Here is a 19,571-nt window from a genome sequence, read left to right on the forward strand (position 1 = left end):
AGTCCCAGGGTGTGATTGCATCTCAGGGCATTGTCTCAGAAGACGACTCCTGATGCTCTGAAGCTGAGTAACCTGATCAAAAGGCAAAATATTCTGACGTTCTCCACATCAATTATCTGGAAAATAATTGATCCCCTGTATCGATCGGTGCAGGAGGGGAAGATCTCCTACGTGCAGCGAACACAGAGATCAAGAGGTCACGGGAAAAGCTTTTCAGGAATGTGAGCGCAGGTCAGCTTACCTGAGGACTCAACATGTGGCTGAAAACAACACTGTTCAAATCCAGATTTTTCCATAAACCTTTATTTACAAAACAAGAATAATGACACAGAATAATTTGAACAGTGAATACAAAACATGTGCTAATATGATAAAATACATGATCATACACAACGTATATCTTATGCATGTGTTAAATAAACTAGATTTGTTTTTGTAATCTGAAAAAGTTGAGGAAGCAGGCGGTCAGTGTTGGATTGCATTTTACATAACAGGGATTATTGCATTTCTGTGTGTGTTTAAGGCAAAGATGAGAGATGAGGAGGAGACAGAAACAGTTCACATAACAATGAAGCAGTATCACCTTTCTCTTGATCACAAGGAACACGAGCACATAAACGTCAAATAACCCAAGAAGACGAAGAAGAAAAGGAAGAGAAAACTCTTTTTTACAGAAATTGTTATGTAACAATTTTACAAATAGGATTGGTCCATTTATCTTTCATTTAAGTACAGCTTTAAGAGAAGAACCAGTTTTCAAAGCCATGTGTGTGCTGCATTATGAAACAGTCCCTGCAGTTGTCAGATGAGTAGTGTCCCGTGATGTGCAGAGCGCCAGGACGACATTGGCGTCTTTGGTGCCTGATGTGCTGTAACCGCCGCGACTCCACGCAGTCGGAGTCCTCTCTCCCTTTAGTCGTACCGCCCCGAGGTCTCCGCCTATTTGCTGCTCCGTCTCAGTACGGGTACTGCTTCTGCTTCTTCCCCGCGAAACAGGACAGCCAGGTGCACAGCAGCATGGCCACTGCCGCCCCGGCCCCTGTGCAGTAGTAGGCCCAGCCGATCTGGCAGGAACCTGCGGAGGAAAAGCAAGAGGTTTCAGGTTGATATCTCTTCAACCTTTAGTTTATCTGTCTGTCAGTCTGTCACCAGGATATCTCCTAAAAACCCACGAAAGGATTTCAGTGAAATTCGAACAGATAAGCTTTTAGCCACAGAGACAACTGATTCCTTTTTTTGTTGATGTCTGGGCATCAGATGAGACCTGCACTGTTTAAAAGTTAAAAAGATTCAAATGTTCACATCAGTCAATATCGATAAGTATCATAATAAATGTCACATTATTATTTCTAATAGAGAATCACAAACCTGAGGTCAATCAATATATATTTATATATACGCACCAATATGATAACCTTTATTTTACATATTTAATGTTGTTCCTAATGTTAACATTTTACAAAGAAAAACATGTTTATTTTCTTCTTAAGTTCTTCATATTTAGTTATATTTGTGTTTTTCCTTTATAGTGGTCTATGATAACATTTAAGGTTAAACTGTATAATATAAAGCCTCTCTTACATTTCATTTACATAAGGGTTTCATTATTAAATCTTAAGATCTTACAATAAATCAGTATTGGAAATATTTTATTCCCTGTATCAGCATCAGCCCCCAAATAATCAGTCGGGCTCTTGTCACTTTGGCAATAAAGGAAAAGAAACTTCTCTACAAGAGCTGACATGTAAAACTCGTTACTGAATGAAGGCTGCAGGAGCATGTAAAACTGGATGTATTCAGGTTTCATACCTGATATCTTAATACACATTTACTCTTTTGCTGTTTCTGATGTCAGTACATTTTACATTACAATTCTCCTGTGTGCACATAGTGACTACCAAAATGACTGTCACTGGACCATGATGTATTGATCCATGATGTGGAGGATTTCCACCACTGCACGTGTTTATGGTCACGAGAATTCAAGAGTTATTGTAAACTAACGTTCTAGGAGCAGGGTTTCTGGTCATGGCACAATGTTGTACAACTACTCAGCGTTAACGGATGTTTGCAGTATATTACCTTTGTGTGTGGGCTGTGTATTAATTAGCACGCATGGAATATAACAAGGACTGGGAGGGTGAAAGTTCATTCAAATTATGGCTCATTTAAAATACATGGGTTCATTTGAATTCACAATCAGTTTGCGCGCACGGTAACACACTGTGTCACACTCGGCACTATTGTTGCCTGAGTTAACACGTTTGTGTGAAGAGCAGAAAATGTGGTGAAAGTGCTTCACATTTTTGTTCAAGCTGCAAAATTTCACTTGTTCTTGAGAAGAATACAGTTTGCATTGTTGAGACAAAAGCACTGGACATAGTTTGACTTCATTTGCAAAGAGACGCTCTGGTATGTGCTGAATAAACTCGCACAAAGCACAACAGGAGCAGAAGATCCAGAAACCGGGAAAAAGGCTGCAAGCAAACACAAATTAAAACAAAAAGTGGCTCCATAAGACGCATCTCCTCTAATCTTCAGAGGGAATTATTTGCATTATTAAACGAGGATGAGACGTACATCTGGTTCTAAATTTGGGAAGAAAAGAAAAAGGCTGTGATGACCAACACGACTTTTCATTATAAACATCACATTGAATTTGAGGGAGAATGTCTGATTGAATGTAGTTATCTAATTATGAGCCGGGTGGGAGGACGGGGAGGCGTCTCATTAACAAATCATATCAGCCGCCTCCTCACTGTGGAACAACAGCCAAAACTGAAAAAAAGACTTTTCTCTCTCCGAGTCTCATTTAACTCTGCACATTTCTCTCTCTAATGAAGATGAGCTTAAATTCTCTTCATAATGTGGCTGTAGTTTAGCACGATGTGAGGGAATATTAAACATTTCAAAAACACGTTGAGTCAAAGCAGAGTTTTCATTCTGTTGTTTTACTTTTGTCAATGAATGCACCTGCAAGTTAAGTGTCCTGCGGCTACGTTCAAGGTTATCTTTGATTACGTAAGTACAGATGGCTCTCATCGTGATTAATGAATGAGTCCATAGGGGAAAGAGTCAAAGTCTGCTCACTGTTTGTGTGAAATCCACGGTTCTCGCAGGAGAACGTCACAGTTTTGTCGTGGCTAGCAAATGTAATGTGTCAGCTGCAATGAACTGATGCGAACACACTTGTTCACAAGAATTTAAGCTGTGTCTGTAATTTGAGTCTGTTCTTTCAAATAGGAAATCACACGATAAAAGGAGTTACTTCGGATGTTGTCTGAAATTTATTTAGAACCACATCTGCATTATATAGGGATGGTTACATATCCCCTCCTCCAACTACATATCTCCTACTACCTGTTTTACATTGTTGTGTATATTTAAAGTCATTAACATCCTTGTTGGTGGAGGTTTCTGACGACCATGATGTTGTTTTTTCAGAGTTAATTATCGGACTATTAACAGAATATAAAACATGGGCATCTGCCTTAATGTCTGCTAATATTTAAACTTTTAATTTCAATTTAAGTTTTATATATTTGGCCGCATTTGTGTTTTCTTTTTATTTGTAGTTATGAAGTTTTAAGTTTCACTGTAAAACCTTAGGAAACATTTTAAACATCTTAGGAATTGTTATTATTTTGAATATCTGTATTGGCTGATATATCTGAATAGTCATCAGCCTCCACAGAAACCCTATAAGAATGGCTGTAATCTCAACAATTGCTGACTACATTGTCAGGAAATGAGAATATTCATTGTCTGGTGATGCTGTGGTGCCACTGTCAGGTCAGAACCTTCCCTTGTGTAATTATGGGGTGTAATAGAAATCCCGTCCTCCAGGGTACAACCCTTGAGGGATTAAACTAGTTGTTCTCGAACAAGCTACAACTTTCAACTCAACGGCTAATAGATCACTTTGCTCATCCAATGAACCCATAGAGGTTCTGTGGAGTGAGGAAGAAAATTAAAAGTGGCAGAAACTTCAGCCTGCTAGACACTGATGGAAATGAAAAGCGAGAGCAAATCCATGTGTTCTCGGTGTCACCTGATTACAGAGGTTGTGGGCTGAAAAGCTTTATCAGAATTTTACCTGTGACATTTAATTAAAATCTCCCAATCTGACCAAATGGATTTCTCCATGCACAGCTCTGACGTTTGGGCCAAGATGTTTATTTAAGTCCTCAAAAAGTAGTAAAAGTAGTGAAAGATCAAACGGTATTTGATAAGCAACAAATAAAAGACGAGGAGCAGAATGAACAACCCTTCCACCTGATGAGACAGTCATGATCGTGCCGGCTGAATACAGAGCACAAATCAGGCTGCTGCTTATTCTCCGCACATATTCATTGCTATAAAACACTTCAGAAATCCACCGCAACTGGAAGGTCTGTTGATCTATGCATTATAAATAAAGGAATCATGTCTCTTTTGAATGTGATGGTGCCAGAGAAATTTGTTGGATTTGTAGTAAAAAAAAAAAAAAAAAAGGCAGGATGTTGACGGCCAGGAAAAAGTTTGTCCAACTTTTCTGGAACCTGGACATCAAATAAACACCAAACATATTTACCCGGTGAAGGTTAAAGCATTGGTGGGTTAAGCTGGGCTCATACTGTACAAGTAAATTGTCTGTGATGGAAAGCCAAAGCGCTGTGTGAATGTACGTATTATATGGAATTCAGCGTGCAAACGTCTTTCCAACATTATGCCGGTCGTGATGAATAGCCTGACCGCTTGTGTTTTCTGTCCATATGTCGTGTCACCATTTCGCACAGACACAGTGCGAAAAAAAGTTTTAGAATTGAGTCGTGACTGTGCTTCAACTGAGCAAGAGGCTGACGACGGCAGATGGGAACCTCTGATTGTTCCGTGCTCCCCCTTACACACTGCACGAAAATTACAATGCACAACGAAGCCGAGATTCAGTGTGACTCTTAAACAAGTTGTGCATTCAGAGGAATTTGGTCAAAAAATTGCTCGAACCGCAGTGTATACCCAGCTTAAGTGTGCACAGCGAGTGGGTGAATGTGTATGTGTGTGTGTGATGGACCTTCTTGGCTGTCTTACCTAGTTGAAACTGGTCTGAGCTGTTGTTGCAGGTCTGCTGTACTTCCTCACTGTCCCATCCCAGAGGATAGAGGGCGCAGCCGGATCCTATGAGAAGACCTGAGGAGGAAGAAGAGGAGGGAGAGTTTGTCAGTGAAGAAGATCACTGGGAGTTCAGAAAAAAATACCATCAAACGTGGCTGACGGCAGACGAGACAAGCGGTGTGTGAGGGGAAAACGGCAGCAAGGACAAACTGTCATCATCAAGGTGTTCACTCAGCTCCTCGAGGAAAGAGAAGAAACGTATTCCTTAATGAGGAAGAAAAATCCAAAGACTTTTTTGTTGCATCCAGATATCAGGCAAGGTGAACTTAGCTTTTGCATGGATTCGATCTTCTTTTATTTATGTTTTAATTAAAAAGACCAATAAGACAATGAGCTGCTGCGTGTGTGACCTGCACCTGACTGATATTTAAAAAAAACCTTATCACCCGTTCCCAGCAGATCGTGATGGGGGACAAAAAGCTCCGACCTGTTCCAGCTGTTTTCTCACCTCTGAACAAACCTCACATCACTTTGTAAAATGACACGGTTTGTGACTTTAACACCTCATCACATTTTTCACCGTGCCAAAACAAAGCTCTCTCCCAGCATCTCATAAAACCAATGCAAATGAACGACCTACGTATGCAAATCGCTTGGCAATTTCTCACAGAGGCAACGGCGAAAAAAAAACAAGCATTTTTCGGTACCCAATAATTACTGTAAAACTCTGGAAAATCCTTGAGGGACTGCTTTATGTCAGTGATTAAAGAGACTTATTACCGGGCTTAAAGCTGCACACAGAGACAAGAGTGGAATCTAGTCAAGGCCATTACATTAAGGATTAATATCCTCAATATTTGCCTGTAGCCAGGTCTTGACAAGTTATTCCCTGGATGCCAAAGCCTGTCTCTTGAAATTACCCTGAGGGGGCCCCTGGTAGGTGGCTCTGCCATCAAATTAGCCTAATCCCCTCCAACGTGTCGGCCCTGCTATCAGTTTTGGGATGTGAAGATGGCAGCGGAGGAAGAGAAGACAAGCGAGCTCTGCCTTCCAACCTGATTACCCCATGCCATCCAGGACTGCCGCACTACATCTAGGCCAGATAACAACCAGGAATTAATCCACACGCTAATGCAGATGGGCTCAACAAACTGGCTCACGTCTGAGGTGGAGCAGGAAGAAGCGGAAAAGACATCTGCGCGTTCCCAGTTCACAGCCAGAAACGCATGGCAGACCTTGACCAAACAGACGGGCTGATTACGGCACCTGTGGTAGAAAATCAACTCCGTCAAACCCCGACATGTTGAGAGCGAGGGGATATAAAAACGGCTCTGACCAAGTCTGTGTCATTACAGCTCAGGATCAGAGGGGATCCAGGGATTTTCATACATAACAACTCAGCCGTTTCTTCTTCAGACCCTTAAGAGAACTTCAGAAGAGTCGCTGCTTTAGGACCTAATTTCACTACCTTTAGAGGAGCACTACAGCAGAAGTAACACACAGGAGCATTTGATGTAAATCCCTGTACAAGCAGACGCCATGGACCCCCTGACGAACATAAAACCCCCACTGTTCTACAAGGTACGAAAATGCATTTCCGAGCAAGTGAGCACTCACACGTCGAGTCATGAAAATATTCCCAGTTATATAATGTTATCAAATGTATTTTGATTCAGATTTGTAACAGTAAAGACTGTAGAGCATGCCAGCATGATAATGTATTCATAATTAATATTTAACAAAATCAGAAATTCTCTTTCAAGTGTTGTGTAATGCAGAGATACAGCAGCATGTAATCAAATTGAATTTCCTTGCAGCAAAAAAAAGGAGGAAAAAAAACATAAAATGGGTAAAATGTGGTTTTGTTTCACAAAGACATTGTTATTCCATTCAGCAAACTGTAAAATTAGCATCTGAAAAAAAAAATCAACATTTATTGAGGATTCTCAGATAAACTTGGATGAACACAGTCAAAATGATCAAAATGTTAAAGAGCTGCAGCTCTGCGGCAGGCACCTCGGAGGGAGGAACGGATAAAAGAAAGACTTCAGTGCATATTTTCCACATCAGGTCAGATGATGATGATGATGATGATGATGATGATGGTGGTGGTGCTGACAGTGAGCACTGGAACAACATGCAGGAGGGAAATTATCGCCACAAGAAGGACAAGAGCTCAGTTCCATTGTGTAACCACAGAAGAATGAGAGGGTTCTGGGTGAAGAGTCAGTGTTTTCTGTTGGTTTTGGGGATAAACTCACTCAGCCTGCTACTCTGCAGTGGGTGAACTCGGTGCGTGCGCTCACACGTTATCATGACACTATTAAGACAGAGAGCATACAACACAAATCACAGCAGACGAGCAGATGCAGAAAAATATAAACACATCGCCAAGGGTGTAATTCAATTCCATATCATATGTGCTGCTACATCTTTCCTTTGGCTTTTTTTTATTTTATTTTTTTCTTATTTTTTTCCCAGGATAGTTAATTCCATCAAATCCCTTCCTCCACACTCACTATGTGGGTTATTGAGAAGCAGAGGCAGGGAGGCTGGTGACTAGGATGTGGGAGAAAGACGACACCTAGAATGAAAAATGTTCTAGCCCATTATATTCATGAGCCAAGCTGCTTGAAAGAAATGCGAGAGGAAACTACCTTGGGCTCTGATTCCTCCTGCGCTGTGGTAGTCAGATACTTCCTGTCCTGATTTCCTAAGCTGACACCGATGCGCCCTGATCTGCACAAACAGACAGTCAGGGATTTGTGTCATTTAGCATGGTGTTGTTAGCTACAGCGGCGCTTTAACCGTTTTGGCTTGGGACCCCTGAAGGCCTTTTTTTAGTCTATGAATCATTTTGTAAATCCCCCCAAATTTCTTGAACCAAATCTGAAGCCCTCAGTTTGACAACAACGGGTCTAGTTCCAAACACAAGAACGAAACCACATGCTCAGATAAAACCTAATGATCTCCTTGGGATATAACAGTTCAATGTCGCAGTTCAAGAAAAACACAGCTATAGAAAGTAGAGCCTGACTGATAAATCGTCTGGACGATAACAACTGGCCAAAATAAATCTTCCAGAGACATATTGGTATCAGTGTTTCATTTGCAGATATTAAAAGTTTTATCTCACATAGTACACGATGCAGATAAGATGTGTGTAACATATCTTCATTTTCTTAATTAGATTTCTATGTATCTTTTTGCATTTGTGTTTTCCTTGTATTCAAAGTTATTCATCATAAAGTTGATGGTTAAACTCTAAAATATCAAGCCATGATTACATTTCTTCTTCAAAAGGTTTTGATAACAACATCATGCAAATCATTGCCAGTTTGTTTTAAATGTACATATCAGCCAATGCGTATCGTTATCAGTGTTTTTTTACTCCCAAATATTGGTATCGTATCGGCTCCCAAAAAAACTCCCTCTCGGTCGGGCTCTTCTCTAAAAGAGCTGAAATAAAAAACTTGTCGGGCACCAACAGAAAGTTGATATATTCAACTCTTCAGTGTCATGTGCGATTTAGACTTTTAAATGTTCATGTTTGTCACTGCATGCATTTTATTTGGAATCCCTACAAAATACCTAATTAAATTCTAACCGATAAGAACTTCTGCGAATTCCACGGTTTTCCCCCCAAACCACACAAAGGTTTATTTCTCTGTCAGACCACATGATAAACTTCAAGAAGCGGCTGATTTTGCTGCGAGCAGATGGCCGTCTCATGATGAAATCGTTGCAGGACTCCACTAAGCTGCCATGAGGGGTGGCTGGTGGAAGTCACCAGAAGGCCGTTACAGCAGCGATGACGCAGCTACATGACATTATGGAACAGACGGACAGAAAAAGATCATAAATGTGAGAAATCTGCCTCAGCTACGCCGCGCATGTGAGGTTATTAAAAAGATCTAAATAACAGGTTTCCCTCCTGCTGAATCAATCAGGGCCTCTGGTCAAACCTGAAGACACTCCTGGATTTCTGGGACAGGTTCAAGTGCTGCTCTATCAACACGGGCCTGGGAGGTTTGTGTGTTTACTTTCGCCACCTTTTGCCAACAAGCACTGTTTGGAAAACCTCAGCCCGCTTTTGGAGTCCTGTTTCAGTTGCTATGGCAGCCGGCTAATGCCTGATACTCTGCGCCGGTGTGGGAAGTGAAGAGGAAGAGGAAAAGGTTGGGGGTGTGCGGTGCTGAATATAAGACGACCAACATCTTGTTCACAGATCAGGTTTCGATTGATCTCCACGCGGTCGTTATCAGGAATGACTATCTAAGGCCTAATGGCTTCTCTGAAAGGCTATTATATGAACTGGGAAAGAGTTGAGTTAAATGGACTTAATCAAATACAGTCAGTCCAGCATATCAGTGTTCAATCCATAAAACCTGCTCTAATATAGTGATTGCTCTCCTGCATATCCTTGCTTCGGATTTCGTCATCGCAGTTGAGCTCACTTTTAAAATGATATTTTCAGAGTTTCAAAACGAACACAGAGAAGCGCTTTATTTGATCAGGTCAATTGTTACAAACGCTATTGTTCCCCACCCTTTTCCGTCGATGCTTTTTACCTGAAAGGAAAAAACTGCCCCCTTTTCATACCCCCTAACATTCTCTGATTTAGGGAGTGCTGATGCCTTTTGTCAAGCCTCCCTGCTCTCTGTCCAGAACCAAGGAATTTCTTTACCCTCCTTCATACCCCGAGACAATACTATTCAAGGTTATCATTCAAAAGGCCAAAGAGGACGGGGGAGAAAAGGCTGCCGCTAAGCTGGAGAGAAATTTGGTGGTCAGGGAATTGGAGTGGGGATATGCCTGAATGAGCCAGCTTAATGTAAGACATTCCCTTTTGGGCTTGGAGGATCATCCAAGAGGGGGAGGGAGATGTAAGAGCAACCCCACCTGGGTACGCAGTGCAAATAATGTCTACCTTCACATTGTCCTTTGATCTGATTCAATTTCAAAGTATTTTTTTCTTTAAAGATATTTTGGCCTTGTACAAGATTTAATTTAATTTGGGGGTCTGCTAAAAGAGGTGTGCATGCTGTTATGTTCAAAATAGGCATTCTTTGTTATTGTACATTTCTGCAGCGCCTCTGGGCCTCTCTTTTGTGATTGGTCAACCGCTTGCAGTATGCGTGTCAGAAAGTTACACCCCTTACCCACAGTCTTTCAGATGAGTTGGTGTAGCCATGGATACATCTTCGCGTACACAACTGAAGCGGGATGTTTCATGGTGATAAGTTTAGATAAGTCAATCTTATGTGTCATGTAATATAATTTTGTCATCTATTTACATCATGATAAAAGCCAATGATCCTTGGGCTTTTGTCGGAAGTATGCACTCTACTAAGGGCTTTTCTTGTTTTCTATGTGGTTTCATATGTAAACTAAATAAGATGGCTTTGGGATCAATACAATGCCTCCTTACGCAAAACAAGTTACAACTAGAATGCATACATACATAAATAAAATCCCTGATCTGCTGGTTTATCCAGATCTGCCTCACCCCATCCACAGAGTTCCATGAAAATCTGCTCTGTAATTTTTTAGTACTCCTTCAGACAGACAACATCATAACCTATTTTGGAGGTAAAAAGCAATTATCTTATAAAGACTGCTTTCATTTGAAAGAAAAGTCAAAATAGAACGATTTAATACAAACTGGATTATACAAGTAAATTAATTCCATGCTGTATTGCCTTTATGTAAGAGAAGAGCTGAGAATAGCTCTGCATGATTAAGCAAAATGTCAAATCTGAAATGGTGTTCAGACTCCTTTATTTGATCAATAAACAGATTTGGCTTGATTCTAATTAAAATGACTTTTCTAACATGTTAATGTGCAGCTCAGCTCATTCTCATTCTCTCTCAGTTCACCTGTCGCAGCCTCGCTCTGAGGCAGTGACAGGTTCCCAGTGTAGCTTCAGCCTGTTTCTAATCTGTCAACAGACCAATCCCTGCATGTTCAGGCATGTTTTTCTTTTCCCTTCACTTGAAACACAAGGCACACACCAACATGTACGGCTCACACACCTGCTTTTTCCCTATGATCTTTGGATTCTCTGTCGTTCAAGCTGGATCGACTCCGTCGTTTTCAGAGGGGCTTCTCTGTATGTGAGGCTGCTGTTTTTGTGTGAGCGGGAGGGGGATCTGGAAATTCAGTTGAAATGCTGGATTCTGGGCCAGTGGGAGATGGGAGGATGAGGGGGATGCAGAGAAAGAAGGGATTTGTGGAGAACGTGTGATATGTGATGTGTACAGTGGAGCATACAAATAGTTGCTGCATGCTGCCAGTGGCATTAAGGTGTTATTTAGACAACATTGGTTTCCTTCTTGTTAAGAAAGCTAGTACTCTTCAGCTACTTTGTTAAGTAACACTGGTTTTTTTTGCACAAGGATAACTTCAATCATCCGGTTGGATGTGGGAGGTGTTTTCATGGTGAAGATGTTTTTCTAGTTTAACGATATGTTTCCTCCCCACTGTTTGCAATATTTTCAGATGAATTTCATACTGCGTGATGGATGGCTGCACAGATCTTACACTTCACAGTCTTTTGTTGTTGCTGTCACTTTCTCTGTGATTTGTTGGATTTTCAAATTGAATATCAAACACAGGAAACTGTATCACTGACCAGACCAGAGAGATCAGAGCTCTGTGACAAACAAGCTCCGGCTACATCAGGCTCAGACTATATTCAGAGTGTGACTGTCCTGTCCATGACAAAGTTATCTCCCTTTTTCCTCTGGTACTTGCTAATATTGTCCCAGGAAACATTCAGACACTAAAGCTACAAACACTCTTTTATTCTAACAAGAGCCATTACTCCCTTTTATACAAAGATCCCTCTATATTTGGGTTAAGAGGACCCCTTTATATGCCCCATCTGCTTTGGAACAAGCAATCACAAGGTACAAAATTAGCAAGAGGAAAAGATCACCCACCAAAATATCATTAAATCCACCATAAAGCTGCAAACAAGAGTGTTTCTTATGGATCACAAGGTTTGCTGTGGGGGCAACGTGGCAGCTCTGGCTGCAGTTATTTTTCAAGACAGTTGTAACTGTCCCTCTGGGACTAAATGGAATTATAAACTGAACCACAGTGCTTTAAACATCCATCAACACACTGAGGAGCAGTGGTCTGACAAGGTCTTTACATGACCTAAAACTGCTTTATGTTTTGGTCTCAGTAAGTAAGTTGATTTCTTTTTATTTTCTCTTACAATATAATATGTTTATGATGACTGCGTTTCAAATACAGGCATTTAAGACAATGTTCAGAAGAATTTCTTGCTCTTGTTATGGGCATGAGACCTCCCTGGACCTTACAAGGTTGACCAATATGATCCTGAATCCAGATGTTTTCAGTGATGTTGACTGTTATTAACAAACACCAGCAGGTATATACCAGAGGCAATCCACATGCATGCAGCACAGCAAACTACAAAATATAATGCATCACAATGAAATAACACGTAGGTACTAGGTTTTCGTGATGGGAAACAATCAGTAAAAATACTTTAGTTATCACATTCAAATGAAAAGCACATCAAGGGAACAGGCCAAAATAGACACTAATGCACAATTTGTGTTGGTTTGTTGGCCTGTGTCACTCTTGTGTGTAACCGTTTCATTTCTCTCCACGTCCACCTATCAGTCACCATCACTGGCCCATGGGCAGAGAGAGCAGCTTGTGTTATATTGATCTGTTTCAGTGCTTTTCCTACAGGCCTTCTGTCAAGAGCTGGGCTTATCTAATCAAGTCGCCCATTTGTCACACAGTTTCCGACTACAAACGGTAATTAATAAACGCACCAATTACTGGTGCAAAACGGACCTCGGGTTCATTAAGCTGTGGGCATGTTTTAAGTAGGAACAAAAAAACAGTTGGATCTACAGCTCAAGAGGACAACATGGGGCATAAACGGTGCACAATGTGAAGCAAATGACGTAGCAAATAACTTTAGAGAACATCTTCTGGACGAGTGTGGGGAAATGAGCTTTTCTACTAGCACTGCAACAAAAGCCTCTGATCTCACATAGCAAATTGGACATTCTGCCCCTTCAAGTAAGCAAAGAAACAAAAGGGAAATAAGTCAGCAGCATGTGAGAGAAATTCCTCTTCAAGCCTTTCCAAAAATGTTGCACAATTTTTTAACAATCTCTTGTAAATGGAGTCACTCTCGTGATAAACTGCTGCTGGAATCTAAATCATGAGGAGGACCAGCAGAGATGGTGAGTTGCTGGGTATCACCGATCACCTGACTGTTAAAACGCTGCACTGGTTTTAATTTGCTGTCTCAGTTTTTCCCAGCAAAGTCAAAGGGAAGATTAGCTTTTGCAATATCTTGCAATATTTTAATGACTTGCTGTATTATCATTCTGAGGCTTGGTGGCAGCGGCGACAATAAGCTACTTTGCTTGCACATGACGAAGATAGAGTCGGAGCTTTTTAGCCGTATTTAACTAAAATTTCACTGATTTGAAAAAGAGAAATCTAAGAGAGGGTAAAGGGAAGAAAAGAGATGTGAACAGCTACAAAGTGAAATCAGAAAATGACAATTAGTATGCTAGTCTGGGATTTTTATTTAAAAAAGTGATGGCTGTTCCATCCATCAGAGAGGCGAGTGAAGGAGAGTGAGGAGAACAACAAAGCTAAAGGGTATGGAAATCCTCCTCAGGGTAGGATCCACTTTATAGGGTCCTACAAGTGTAGCTCCTCTAACTGGGTCATGTCAGATGTGTCGAGCTGCACCCTCCTCCCACTGACGGAGCCTGAAAGAAAGGCATGTCAGGAGGCCACGTGTCCAAAAGTCAGCACACACACCTACAGCTACGTGCTCCTGCCTTAATTACCCTTTACAATGAGCAGTAAACATGCTAACGTAAGGTCTTCTGGAGGAGAGCGGAGAAATCAAAGGCGCTGCAATCTACGCTTTAATATTCATGTTAATAGCATCCAAATATGCAATGAATGTTTTAGTGTTCACCACACAGATTCTGCCAGACATCAAAATGCCTCACTGACAGTACTGGGGCTCATCATGTGAGCAGCTCCACGCTGGAAACACAAAGAGCCTCCTTTCAAAAGACAATGCAACGCTTCAGGGATTGAGGAAAAACTGACTCCCACTGCCAAGTGTACAAAGTGCCGTCCCACTGCATTCACGCTGCCTTCTGGGACACACACGGCTAGCTTATTACCCTCGGGGATGGAGTTTAAGCAACCTTACCTAATTTGCAAAAATCTAATATTCTCTAAACTAACAGGTCACCTTGGCTCCCGGCATTTCATTGTGTGGGCGTAATGTAAAAACCATTCAGCAAGTAAGAGATGAAATTTCAAAAGGACATGAGGCCCATTTTAAAAACCCAGGAAGGTTATAAAAACACCAGATATGAATAAAAAGTTTTGAATTTATACAAATTATCCTAACAAAATAAAATAAAATGATATGACAGGAATCTTTTTTTGATACTTGTATGGCCCATGTGCTAATTTGGAGGAGGCAGGGATTATAACCTACACTGCAGTCAGTCACCAGATGGAGATTGGAACTCTGTGGCTTCATTCTTTGGGTTCAGTCTATGATGCTGACGTACAGTGTTTTTAAAAAATGTCTGTAGAAGATAGCTCTGTTTTTACTTTAATAAAGATTGATGGATAAAAATGAGATAATAATGCACAGATTTCTCCTCTTTCATCGCATTCATGTTACTGCGACATTTGAGAGCCTTTAGGAAGACGGGAAATAACAAAATGAGAACACATTATGTAACATGTAAAGCAATCTGTCCACAATATCACAGGGCAATACAACAGAGATGGGGATCAGGTTGTGCAGGACTGTGTGGGCCGTTTGACATTTTGTATGACACTGAGATGGTATTGTCATCCTACATAATCATATAATATCTGGTTTATCCTGTTCACTCAAGGATGAAAAGCTATTTCTGCCCCGATGATTCCACAGATGGAAACCAAACAGATGTCAAGAAAAGGCGACCAATTCCATTTCATATTAAGATTTACGATTATCTTGTTTTCTTTTATGTTGCAATGCCATCTCATCTGACAGGGTAGTAAAAAGTGCCGAGGTAAATTAAAGCGGATGCTATTATGTTGAGATAAATGTTATTGTTGAAGCTGCAGCCTCCAGGTGAAGCCTTGTCTTCTTAACAATGCTGCAGGGAGTCCTTCAAGCCCATGGGTAATAAAATAAGGTAAGTAGAATAAATTACAGTATCTCAACGCTGATCGTGTGGAAAAGAGACCTGACAGTGACACTTGTTTATTTCACTTTGGTGTTGAAAGTGCCTGATGTGGTAAAACATGATGAAATAATGCAGAGCGCCTGAGGGGTTTTCCCCAAACCGCTGATTATAATTTTCTTCTTGGTCAGAGCACTGGCTAAATGTAATGACTCGATTGTTGTTTCGACAGCAGCATTCATTTAGTCTTCATCTTGTTAAACTAGTTTTTTTTTTTTTTTGCCGGTTAAGACCCTAGGCAAACAAAATCAAAAGCACTTAAGGTAATAAAGAAATAAAACCAGCTGGGTGAGTGTGAACCCCTGCAAAATGAAAACCTTAGTGGGCTGGGAATAAAACCGTTTATGTATGGATAATTACAGAGAATTCCGAAAACGCCCATAATTATCTCCAATAAATCCATGGCTTTTATTTACTAACTCATGTGCGCATTTAGGAAAATATGAAAAAGCATATAAACGTAAACCAGAATGAACAACGGAGCAGTTATTCAGCGCCATGTGTTTCTAATAAGATGAGAAAATTTAAAACAGGATGGTTTCAGTGGCCAAGTTTCATTTTACTATGCTTCATACAATACAGACTTCACACCTCTATTACACCACTGCTTCCCACATGTGGCTTCAATCATGCTGCAGGCCTTCATGTCATATAGTCATTGGACTGCATGAATCCACAGATTATGGCAGGGGAGCAAGGACGAATGAAAATCAATAGTTTCCAGAGTCCTTGCAAAACTGCCCCTCGCCAAGATGCTTCAAAGAGAGAGAAAAAAAGTATCCGAAGAAAAACAGAAGCAATAAGATGTGTGAACAATGCTCTTCAAGCACCGGGGGGGTTCCTCCAACAGCCAGGGTGGTTAGAGTGAATTTCCACTCTAATTGCTTTGTGCTCAGTTCACATGGAAATAATAGCACCGCATCAATTAGCTCATTATCTTTGTTTTCGGAAAAAAACAACAGCGCAAGAAAGTTCAGAACATTGGATTTGATTCTGTGAAGTCGAACGTTTTAGAGTTCGTCACAAATGCTGCTTTCAGACATGTACTGAAAATTTCCTGAAATTATTCAGAGGCAAAATGACGGCAAGCCAGTGGGCATGTTTATGACATTTCCAACACATGACGGAGGCCAAACTTAATGATTACAAATACGTCAGGGTGAAAAATAGGAGCCATAAACGTTGAATACGAAGATGTCAGTTTGGACAGACAACACAAGTTGATTTATATATCATGTCCTCCCTCCTGTATGCTCTATCTGGACGCCACCCCTGGCCTGAATGTTTCAGCCATTTCCTGCTGTTGAGTATTTGTCTGACCTGGATAATCTCCAAAGTCCAGAGAACCCAATTTCCAGAGGTTTTCTGAAAGTTAAACTGCCCCCCAGTTGCTGCTGCCTCCGCTTTTATAACGATAAGAACATTTTGCATCTAAAATAAAAAAACACCAGCAGATGCTGAAAACAAATTCACTTTACATGGGATTAGTGAGTATTACCCAGGGACTTCTGCCACACCAAGATGTGCAGGTACGAATCTGCTCACTTAAAATTATGATTATGGCAGACTCACATCAGGATTAAAATCATCAGCGATCCCCCTCAATTATACAAATCACTTTCCGACCTCAGGTTGTATTAGTTCCATGCAGATAGAGATTTATAAATTCCATCAGTATTCATGAACATGAACGGCTCACTTCAGAAGCGAGATAAAAACTTGGGTCTGCTGCACTGGCGATGAAGCAACTTTGTGCGACGAGACTGTGAAACATCAGAGCAAAATTAGCTCCGTGCCTTCACAACGCTTGCAGCGATGAGGCAGAGAAGTTCTCCCCTGTAATGTGTCATGTGTCCACAAAAGCTCCCATTCACTGTCAGAAGCGCTCGTCCACAATACGTCTCCTGACTGCATCATCTTGTGCGACTGTGGCTCTGAGAGAGGCCTGTCTCTGTACGAACTTTGGACTGGATCGTCTGAGATCACAGGTCGCTGCTGTGTGTGAACTTTTTTTCCCTTGAACGTTGGTTACTGTAACGCTGTGGCGGCGGCCTCCCGGCGAGGGCCAAGGGTTGTTGAGAATGTACCGCTGGACATTTCAGAGCTAGTCAGCCTGATTGATTGAGCCATAAAGAGTTTCTCCGCAGGGCTAACAGGACTCGGATAAAAGATTAAGAGTCTGCTGAGTCTTGATTAATGTTAGGAGATATAACCTCTGGCCAGCGGTGCTGAAAGATTTATACAAACGGGGCCTTGGCAGCAAAACATACACACACTGAATTGGAGCGAGTTGAAGTGGGTGAGGACGGAACAATCGCAGGGTGTCCCCAGGACATGAGCTAAATCAAAGCTGAATTGTCACGACTCCACAATGAGACAAACAAGTGTATTAACTGACAGATGAAGTAGGGCAGCAACACAAGTTACAAAACAGACTAGACAAAAGGAGACATGTCTCACAGGCAACAACCCAAATTTCAGTTTTGGCTGCTTTCGACATAAGAGGGAATGTGATGACAGCGGGAGAAGAAATTCATCTGCATATTTATACAGGACCTTGTCTGTGTCAAGCCCTGCCCCACCCCCTGGACTTAGGCTGCCTGATTAGTATTCAGTGAATTCATTAAGACACAATCGCTGGTGTCTGGGAACATGGGAAGTCTTGATGGAGGAGAGGTGGAGTTCAGCCCCCTGGTTAAGTCCCAGCAGAAACAATGCCCCATCCCCCCCCAAACCTGAAGGTCACTGTGTCCTTACTCTGCAACTGATCTGATGATCACAGGCAAACAGCGGTAGAAAGGTGGGGAGGGTTCGTCTTTATTTGCACATGCTGGCTGGTGAGCAAAAATCTACATGGGGAGAATCTGTGCCTGATACAAGGTAAATATGAGTTTGACTTTTTGGCTTGATTGTCCCCCATGGATAATCATCCACAATTCATCACCCGCTGTTTCTCCTCGCAAGCTGCAAGAAAATATAAATGAGATCAGACTTCCCAGCCCGAAGACCATCCATCCCTCAAAAGTTGGACCCCCACCTCCCCAACTATTAGAATCAATGTGGAGATGAATGAACAGCACCGGGCACAAGCACCAGGGGGACACTGGGTAAAAAAACTCTTCCAGCTGCTTCAATGGTTCATATGTTAGGAAAGCGAGCTTCAGTTGCATCCCCGGCAAACCAGTGATGAATCATTCCTCAGGGAAGCACTTACACACTTCAGCCAGTTTAATAAAAAACACCAAAAACCCTGTCCTGCATGAAAGCGTCAAAATAATAAATCACAGACGATGGCAAAATATTGCATAAGGACACAGTGCACAAAATCCAATAGACTTGGGCTCGGCTCTTGTCTCACATCTGGATTGTCAATCTTGCAGGAGCAAAAACAAATTTCTTTATCGTTGCCTCCCACCTCTGAAAATGATTTTAAATTATAAGAGAATTAGCTTATTAAACAAAGGCAAAAACACTTCCCCCTCAGGGTTTAATATCACAATTTATGCTTTTCGGTTTCACTTCAAGTAGTCTCTCAAGGGCTGAATAAAGATCTTTAGCCTGCACCAACTTTAAGGTGTACACAGTAAAACTAATTACCAAAAAATAAAAAGGGGGAAGAAGAAAAGAACAATAATTGGAGCTGTTTTGGCTCTCAGATGTGTCTTTGAGAGGAATCCGTGACATATCCTAAAGCTTCTTTCTTTAGTTTCCCACTACTGCAACGAAGAACAAAGCCTTTGATCATCTATCTATCTCACACAACAAACACTGAAATTTGTCCACATATAAACTTTTAAAAGATCAGTGTATGTGTTTTTCAAAAGTTATTTTAAGGTTGTGCTCGGTCTTATAGCCCCAAGAGCAGCATGATCTTAATTTTTTTGTCGCTGCCAGTGGCTCATGAGAAGAGGAATACAGGGTTAAGGTCTGAGATCCAGGTTTTCCACACTGGGGAATGCAGAACAGAGGAACACAAGGTGAAAAGAGAGGGAGAAAAAAAAATATCTGCAATATATATCTGACAGGAAACTAAGCTGCTGAAGCAAGTGTCAAACAAAACAAATTGCAAAAGCTTTTCTGACACACAGTGCAGTCTTCAGATTGTCACAACAAGAGTGGGAATGAAGTAGCCAGAGACAGAAAACACCGGGGATAGATCACAAACACTAAGAATAATGCTGACTTTGGTGGTAGTGCTGATG

General features: G+C 41.3%; 1 protein-coding gene across 1 annotated transcript in view; it reads right to left on the bottom strand.

Annotated features, from left to right (window-relative positions):
• Nucleotides 1-285: 285 nt before the first annotated feature.
• The window catches only part of lhfpl6 (LHFPL tetraspan subfamily member 6), a 45,834-nt gene continuing 26,548 nt past the window's right edge, over nt 286-19,571 (bottom strand). The window contains exons 3-4 of the mRNA XM_069534607.1: nt 5,071-5,169; nt 286-1,075 (exon numbers count right to left, since the gene is read on the bottom strand). Coding sequence (XP_069390708.1) covers nt 957-1,075; nt 5,071-5,169 — 218 coding nt within the window. The 3' untranslated portion in view covers nt 286-956. The remainder of the gene's footprint in view (nt 1,076-5,070; nt 5,170-19,571) is intronic.

Source organism: Paralichthys olivaceus, chromosome 11, assembly GCF_024713975.1.
Source record: "Paralichthys olivaceus isolate ysfri-2021 chromosome 11, ASM2471397v2, whole genome shotgun sequence".
NCBI classification, from domain to species: domain Eukaryota; kingdom Metazoa; phylum Chordata; class Actinopteri; order Pleuronectiformes; family Paralichthyidae; genus Paralichthys; species Paralichthys olivaceus.